Genomic DNA, 8,723 nt, shown 5'->3' with positions numbered 1-8,723 from the left:
TCCCTTAATACCTTTGGTTGCCAAAAAGGCTATCTATCTCAGATTTAAATTTAGCAATTGAGCTAGTATCAATTGCCGTTTGCGGAAGAGAGTTCCAAACTTCTACCACCCTTTGTGTGTAGAAATGTTTTCTAATCTCACTCCTGAAAGGTCTGGCTCTAATTTTTAGACTGTGCCTCTTACTCCTGAAATCCCCAACCAGCGGAAATAGTTTCTCTCTATCCACCCTATCTGTTCCCCGTAATATCTTATAAACTTCGATCAGATCACCCCTTAACCTTCGAAACTCTAGAGAATACAACCCCAATTGTGTAATCTCTCCTCGTAACTTAACCCTTAGAGGAGGGAGGGAGGGAGGAGGGAGGGAGGGAGGAGGGAGGAGGGAGGAGGGAGGGAGGGAGGGAGGGAGGGAGGAGGGGAGGGAGGGGGGAGGGGGGAGGGGGGAGGGGGAGAGGGAGGGAGGGAGGGAGGGAGGGAGGGAGGAGGGAGGGAGGGAGGGAGGGAGGAAGGAGGGAGGAAGGAAAAGAGTGAATGGCAAGCTTAGAAAGAGGGGTGTCAAGCTTTAGTGGGGAGCACTGTAATGGAGGGGAGGGGTCTCATCCCACCAGGGAGCAAGCAGCAGTTTTTAAAGAGGGAGTTGAGTCCTTTTCAGGTGTGAGAGGCTTTCTTAACAAAAAAGAGAATCCTATTCCTTTTTGGGAGGGGGGCATTGACGAATGAGGAGCAGGGTGTGGGGAATGAGGGGGTCCAGTGGGGCAGGGCCACGCTCCCATTCCTCGGGGGTAGATCAGTAACGGTTTGTCTTTCTCGTAGGGAACCTATGTGCTGCAGGACAATCGGTTCCGTCTGCTCACTCAGGTCTCCAACAGCAAACAGTACCTGGAGGAGGCGCCAAAGGTAACCTTCGCTTTGTTATGGGATGTCTGATTCCGTTAAAGGCGCTACAAGTAGTCGTGTCTGGTCCACCTCCGTCACGCACCATGTGTCACACTTTGTGATCTCGAAGGCGAAAGCAAGTCAGCTGTTGATCTGCAGCCTGAAATCTAGTTACCTTCTGCTACAATGACCTGCAACCCCCATCGCCCAGGAAGTACCTGAGCAATGGTCTTAAGGGGGCAGGCCGGTTAGCAGCTAGACATCACAGCTTTGCCTTCAGATTGTGAGCAGTGCCACGGGCACGGTTGCTAGTCTTTATACACCGTGCGTGTTAATGACATCACTGGGTGGAGTTACGAAGCTTCTTCAGCACCTGTCCGATAATTGACCACATTTGTCACAGCTTGTGGGCTCTCCGACTCTCGTGATTTACGGTGGCTGTAATTCGAGGGAGCGCCGCGCTGCGGGAGGGGCGGCGCCGAGGGGAGCGCCGCGCTGCGGGAGGGGCGGCGCCGAGGGAGCGCCGCGCTGCGGGAGGGGCGGCGCCGAGGGAGCGCCGCGCTGCGGGAGGTGGCGTACTCCGAATGAGATGTCAAGCTAAGACCCTGTTTGCCCGTTCGGGTGAGCGTTAACAACCCCCTGATGTTATTGGACGATAAGGGTAGGAGTTCTCCCATTGTCCTGGGCCAACATTTCTCCCTCACCAACATCGCCAAGAAAAGATTAACTTTTCAATTACTTGCCTCGTGGGATCTGGTTGCTTGTAGAGTGGGTGTAGCATTCACCTACATAACAGTCGCTGTAACCTCATAAAACCATTCACTATATGAATGACTGAGAGGGTTCGATGCGATAAGGTGCGTGTATTAGTAATCCTATTCTAAATGCCTCTTTTTTTTTTTAGTTCCTAGCGTTCACCTGTGGGCTGGTGAGAGGAGCTCTGTCCAACCTGGGCATCGACAGCACCGTCACAGCCGAGGTTTCATTGATGCCAGCGTGTAAGTGGGGTTTGATATTATGAGAGGTTACACTGATTGCTGTTTCTAGCCCACAGGATCCCTTACACCAGACTCACTCCAGGACTTTACGCTGAGGGGACACGATCTCAACCAGATCGTGAATGTCTGTCGGTCATTCTCAGGACAGCTGTTCTACTGAGTGACAGGATACGGCTCTGTGTCTGCGACTCTCTTCACGCGGTGATGGGACCCGCGGGTCTGTATCTGCGATTTCTCCCCACACGGTGAGCTCCTTATTTCAGTCGCTGGATGGAGGCTGCACACTCCCCACAGGACCAATAGTTCGACATTAACTGTGCTACGTCACGGTCGATAATCGTTAATGAATGAGCAATGGGGGGATTGTTCGGGCCTCCCTCAAGCAGGGAATCTTCCTGTCCTGGATCTGTGCACTTTACCCTTCCCATCTCCCGTGCTACGAGCCCAGCAGAGGTTGACTTTCGACACTAGGCCTCGGCCGTTTGGGACAAGGCCCAAGAGGCAGAGAGGTAGTGCCTTTACAAAGGGAGTTGGATAATTACTTGAAAAGGAAGAAAAGAGCAAGGAAATGGGCTGAACAGCTAGCTCCAGATGAAGAGCTAGCAGTGACATGGGTGCAATGGGCCGAATGGCCTCTTCCTGTGCAGTAATTTCCGTGATCCAGTGTACAGCCTGCAGGAGCTGTGGGCTATTTATTGCAGGAAACTCCGTGAACACTGGATGGTGCTCTAATCTACGTTTAAACACCTGCGTTGACCCTGGTCCCTTCTCTTCAAAAGAAAAACCTCCTGTTTTTGGCCTCTGGTCAGAGAGAATTATGTTGCTTTGAATGTTCTGTGCCGTGTTCGAGCTCAGGTAACCGGAGCCCGAGCGTCCAGCTCCTCGTTTTCAGTTCTGTTCACAGTTTTGCCCCCCCTCTCGCCCCGCCCCGAAGGTGCTGGCTTTCACTGTTCCAGACTGTCCCCCAGTCCCCCTCCTTAGACCAGCAATGTTAGCAGGTCGTCTGATCCACGGAGAGCCACCTATTCCTTGTCTTCGCACAATACCCTTACACACAAACACACTTTCCATCAGGCCGGTGTGTCCCCGGTGCCCTCTGTAACTCTCTTTTTTCTTTCTATTTCAGGTAAATTTCACATCGTGATGCAGAAACCCTAGGATTCTGGTATTGGTGGTAGGGTTTACACAGCGCAGAGTCTGCAGTGAAGCTAAAATTTAGACACAGAGAGAAAGTTATGCCTTGCTGGTTCCCTGTTTAGTTCCTGCACAGAAGATGAATTAGCCGTTTTAAGATGGGTCTGTGGTGGGGATGATACTGAAAACCAAAGCCAATGTGCCAGTTAAAGAGTTCGGTTACCCCACACTGAGGGCAGTCTCAGAATCGCACGTTAGCGTGTCGACCTCACTAGGCAGCTTTTTTACAGGGCTTCCAGTCTCAGGCCGTCCCTCGGAGCCGGGTTAGCCCAGAGAGCAGCGCGGCATCGGTCCGCATTGGCCATGGAGCTCGGACTGTTTACACTGTCGACCAGGTCAAATCTAAGGTCAAGGGTCACCGGCAACTCGTGAAACCAAGAGCCCGCTTGGTCTGGTTGGTTTCCTGTGTGAAAGCATTGCTCAGTAGCCTGTAACTCTCTTCCTCCCACTACTGTTCTGTTTATACTGATTTTCACTACAAGCTGTTGCTATATTAGTTTGTGCAAGAGGCGCATTTAAGTGATTAAAATGTATCTAGATGACAAAGCAAGACGCAGATTGTTCCGAGTGACTTTGATTTATTGTAGGGGGAATAAAATTTGTAACGAGTAAACGATTTGGAAACTTTAATTTAAAGAATAATTATTTATTTGAGACCTTTCACAAAATGAATTACTTTTGGGATTGCACTGACTGTTATGTTGGCAGCCATTTTGAACAGAGCAAGATCCCACAAACTGCGATGTAATGAACAAGTTAATCTGTTTTTTGGTGATGTTTGAGGGAGGAATGTTGACCAGGACATCGGGAGAGCTCCCTGCTCTTTGTGCAATGCCGTGGAATCTTATACATCCGCCTGAACTATTGGAACAATGTCTCCTTCAAAGAATGGCCCCTCCGACGGCGCGGCGCTCCCTCCGCGCCCCCCCCTCCGACGGCGCGGGCGCTCCCTCCGCGCCCCCCTCCGACGGCGCAGCGCTCCCTCCGCGCCCCCCCTCCGACAGCGCGGCGCTCCCTCCGTACAGCACTGCAGTGGTCGTGTGAGGTTTAGCAACTGAAATTTCGACGGAACGTTTTGCGTATAGAAAGACAGCTAAGGGCATTTACAGGGTGATGGAGAACGAGTAAGTTGAGACCGGAATTGGCCGGGGCATTGGGGGGGGGCGTTCCAGGAGAAGATAAGGGTCTTCAAATCAGTTCAGCAGATCTTGATAAGAATGAGGGGGGTGAAAATATGGGCCTTGGCTTTTGGTGGGCGGACGGGGGTCGGGGATGTTCGACAAGGAGAGTGTGGTGACCCTAAGGAGCGAGCGCTACCAATGGCATTTAATCTAGGCTGATGTTCCCAGTGCAGTACTGAAGGAGTGCTGCACTGTCGGATGGTGCCGTCTTTCGGATAGGGATCAGTCCCCATCAATGCGAAGGTCCATTTCCCAACAATGAGGCCCTTCTCTGGATGAGCTGAAGAATTCCCCTCCCTGTCGACCCCAAAATATCGATGATGTTCTGTAATGATCCTAATTAAATATCATCATTGGTTAATATCAAGTTGGAGAATAAATGATAAAACAAAAATGAAAGGCTGCCAAAAAACAATTAAATTCACGGATGAAAAGGGATTTCTGCCCTTTTATCTTGGCCCTGATGGCTACTAAATGAGCGCAGAGCTTCATTTGCATGTCCTGCATTATTTAGCGTAGCTCCAAGTACTTTCTGTCTTCTTACCCAGTTCTCTTTGATGTGTGGTTTGGCTGCTTGGGCCCACTGTCCAGCAGGATTTCACAATGCCAGTAACCAACTCTTAACGGGCCTTTAACCCTCGAACTCAATTTAGAAACGTCCCCACCGTTCCCAACTCCTCTCCTGGAATGCAAACACGGCACCCAAGCCCAGCCCAGGAAAAATAAATCCCTCTCCAGGGTTGTGCCTGGCCAGTCACCACCTCTGATAACACTGTCCAGGGTTCCAAACACTCCTTCCCAGTGAGACAGCAATTTACGTGTGTTTCCTCCAACCTGGTGTACAGAATTTGCTGCTCACGGTGTGTTACTGGACATCGAGGAGACCACATGCACATTAGGAGGCACAAACTCCTCCAATCTGTCCACAAGTGCAACACTGAACTCTCTCTCACTCCTCACTTCAATTCCCTGCCACTTTGACTGTCTTTGGCCTTCTACACTGTTCCAATGAAGCTCGAGGGAAGAGCCCAGGACACAGGCACTGGGTGATGGGACTCTCTGGTCAAATTGCCTGCCCAGCTCGCAGGCGAAGAATGGCCACTTTAGTGATGGCTTTTGTCGAGCATGAGCAGAGAGCAGGAGGGCCAATTACATGTTTAGAAGTGATTTAATAATTAGATATTTAAAAGCCATCTTTTTAAAAAAAAATGATTCCAACAATCAGTTTGGTGGAGACAGAGAATGTTTGAATTAATCCCATTAGCAATGCTGAAGCTGATCGTTCTCTGAAATTCATACTTCCTTATTCTATAATGTGCCTCACAAGGAAAAGTAAAGCTTATGTTTTTTTTTGTTGTTAGTTGAGGATAGTTTGAATGGATCTGATAAAATCAATATTGTACATTAACAGCTGTCTGAGAATTTGGTAAAGGAACCACAGAGAAGACGTTACTACTATTTACTGATTTGTTCAATAATATTTCACTTAGTTGAGCCTTGAGGCTTTTGATATGTTCTTCGGTTTACAAAGAGCTCAACTCTAACCCTTTACGAACCCCAGCATTGCCGCTTGCTCAAAGTCAGAGCTGTGTTTAGTGTTAAATGCATTTTTGTGTCACATCTCAGCAGCATCTCAAAGCGTGTCACATAAAATGAATTACTTGGAACTGCAGTGACGTTATTTAGGCAAAGACTAAGACTGATTGGGTTTGGTTGGGACGCTTCTCATTGTCAATTAGCCTGCTAACGCTTACTGTGGAGGCTTTGTCTTTTGAGTGAGGTGATGTGGGGAAATGCAGCAGCCAAACAGCCAGGAATGGCCAATGTATGTGTTTTTTTTTTGGTGGTGTTGCTTGTAGAAGGAAAGTTCAGCAAGATCGAGCTCTCCTTCAAAGACTGCCATGGGATATCCAACATGGAGATCTGGGCTTTGTATCAAGGAGGCAGAGGGGAGACTGGTCCCACCTCATTTCAATCTGCATCCAATCCCATCGCCATTTTAAAAACCAGTGGTGGAGATTGAAGACTTTAAGAGCTGAAACTCTGATGAAGGATATTCCACCAACATTAACCTCTGATAAACCCAAAGCGGACTCTCTCAGTGCGGACCACTTATTAAGAGTAGAATCTTAAAAGATTAAATATCCTTTATGTATACGTTCAGTTTCATTCCCAAATTTAGGTTCCTCTCTTCTTCTCTTGGTCTGTTTTTTGATATTTGGGATCCAAGCCCCACAGTCCAGGACGTCACCAAACGTGAATGCAGTAGGAGAGGAGATGAAGTAAATCAGGAGGTAGGGTTTGGGTAACGGCAAGCTTGGGTTTTAATAAACTTTTAGATTGTAGGGGGAGGGGGAGACCGAGGGAGGGGGAGACCGAGGGAGGGAGACGGGGGGGTGGAGGGAGAGGGGGAGGAGGCCGAGGTTGGTTGGGGGTGGACCGAGGGAGGGGAGGAGATTCCTGCGTTGAGTTTCTGGGAAAGAATGAGTGAGAGTTGGAGATGGTGTGGGCGATTCTGTGATCCCATTCCACCAATGGGGAGCTGTGCTTGGAGAGCATGGGTTGGAGACCTGCCTTGGTTCACAATTACACGACACCAGAAATCGCTAACATTAAACCTGCAGTATAATCCACTCATCACCGTCTACAGATTTTCCCTCCTTCTACAATCTTTTTAGTCTTTTAAAACCCAAGCTTTGATGTCTCTTAACCCACTACCACTTGATTTATTTCAACATCTCCTTGATTTAAGAACATAGAAGCAGGAGTAGGCCATTCGGCCCCTCGCGCCTGCTCCACCATTCAATAAGATCATGGCTGATCTTCGACCTTGATTCCACTTTCCCGCCCTATCCCCATATCCTTGATTCCCTTAGAGTCCAAAAATCTATCGATCTCAGTCTTGAATATACTCAACGACTCAGCATCCAGAGCCCTCTGGAGTAGAGAATTCCAAAGATTCACAATCCTCTGAGTGAAGAAATTTCTCCTTATCCTGAGACTATGTCCCCTAGTTCTAGACTCTCCAGCCAGGGGAAACAGCCTCTCAGCATCTTCCCTGTCAAGCCCTCTAAGAATTTTATACTTTCCAATGAGATCGCCTCTCATTCTTCTAAACTCCAGAGAATATAGACCCATTTTACTCAATCTCTTCTCAAAGTACAACCGTCTCATCCCAGGAATCTTTGTTGCACAGCCTCCAAGGCAAGTATATCCTTCCTTAGATAAGGAGACCAAAACTGTCCACAGTACTCCAGGTATGGTTTCACCAGAGCTGTATATGATTGCAGCAAGACTTCCTTTCTCTTGTACTTTGGTAGCCAAACTTAGTGAGAGGATAGAAGATTGGGAAGTCTTCAAAAGACAGCAAAAAATAACTAAAGGATTGATTAAGAAAGGGAAGATAGATTATGAAAATAAATTAGCAAAAAATATAAAAACAGATAGCAAGAGATTCTATAGTTATATAAAAAGAAAAAGGGTGGCTAAGGCAAACGTAGGTCCCTTAGAGGATGAGACCGGGAAATTAATGGTGGGAAACATGGAGATGGCAAAAATGCTGAACAAATATTTTGTTTCAGTCTTTACGGTAGAGGACACTAAGAATATCCCAACACTGGACAAACAGGGGGCTCTGGGGGGGAGGAGCTAAATACGATTAAAATCACTAAGGAATTGGTACTTCGTAAATTAATGGGACTCAAGGCAGATAAATCCCCTGGACCTGATGGCTTACATCCTAGGGTCTTGAGGGAAGTGGCAGTAGGGATTGTGGATGCTTTGGTAATAATTTTCCAAAATTCTCTGGACTCGGCAAAGGTCCCGGCAGATTGGAAAACTGCTAATGTAACACCCTTATTTAAAAAGGGTAGTAGGCAGAAGGCTGGAAATTATAGACCAGTTAGCCTAACATCTGTGGTGGGTAAAATTTTGGAGTCTATTATTAAGGAGACAGTAGCGGAACATTTGGATAAACATAATTTAATAGGACAAAGTCAGCATGGCTTTACGAAGGGGAAGTCATGTCTGACAAATTTGCTTGAGTTCTTTGAGGACATAACGTACAGGGTGGATAAAGGGGAACCAGTGGACGTAGTGTATTTAGACTTCCAGAAGGCATTTGACAAGGTGCCACATAAAGGAATATTGCTTAAGATAAAGAATCACTGGATTGGGGGTAATATTCTGGCATGGGTGGAGGATTGGTTATCTAACAGGAAGCAGAGAGTTGGGATAAATGGTTCATTCTCGGACTGGCAACCAGTAGCCAGTGGTGTTCCGCAGGGGTCGGTGCTGGGTCCCCAACTCTTTACAATCTATATTAACGATTTGGAGGAGGGGACCGAGTGTAACATATCAAAGTTTGCAGATGATACAAAGATGGGAGGGAAAGTAGAGAGTGAGGAGGACATAAAAAACCTACAAGGGGATATAGACAGGCTGGGTGAGTGGGCGGAGATTTGGCAGATGCAAT

At 47.9% G+C, this 8,723-nt stretch overlaps 1 protein-coding gene across 1 annotated transcript in view; it reads left to right on the top strand.

The window, feature by feature from the left end:
• Positions 1-3,698, top strand: part of LOC137306001 (trafficking protein particle complex subunit 6b-like) — a 6,680-nt gene extending 2,982 nt beyond the window's left edge. Inside the window, exons 2-4 of the mRNA XM_067975010.1 lie at positions 814-897; positions 1,781-1,874; positions 3,001-3,698. Of these exons, the coding sequence (XP_067831111.1) occupies positions 814-897; positions 1,781-1,874; positions 3,001-3,032 (210 nt within the window). The 3' untranslated portion in view covers positions 3,033-3,698. The remainder of the gene's footprint in view (positions 1-813; positions 898-1,780; positions 1,875-3,000) is intronic.
• Positions 3,699-8,723: the final 5,025 nt, after the last annotated feature.

The sequence above is a fragment of the Heptranchias perlo genome, chromosome 41 (genome assembly GCF_035084215.1).
Source record: "Heptranchias perlo isolate sHepPer1 chromosome 41, sHepPer1.hap1, whole genome shotgun sequence".
Lineage (NCBI taxonomy): Eukaryota > Metazoa > Chordata > Chondrichthyes > Hexanchiformes > Hexanchidae > Heptranchias > Heptranchias perlo.
Note: the sequence above shows the minus strand (reverse complement) of the source record. Positions and strands in the feature narration are given on the sequence as shown.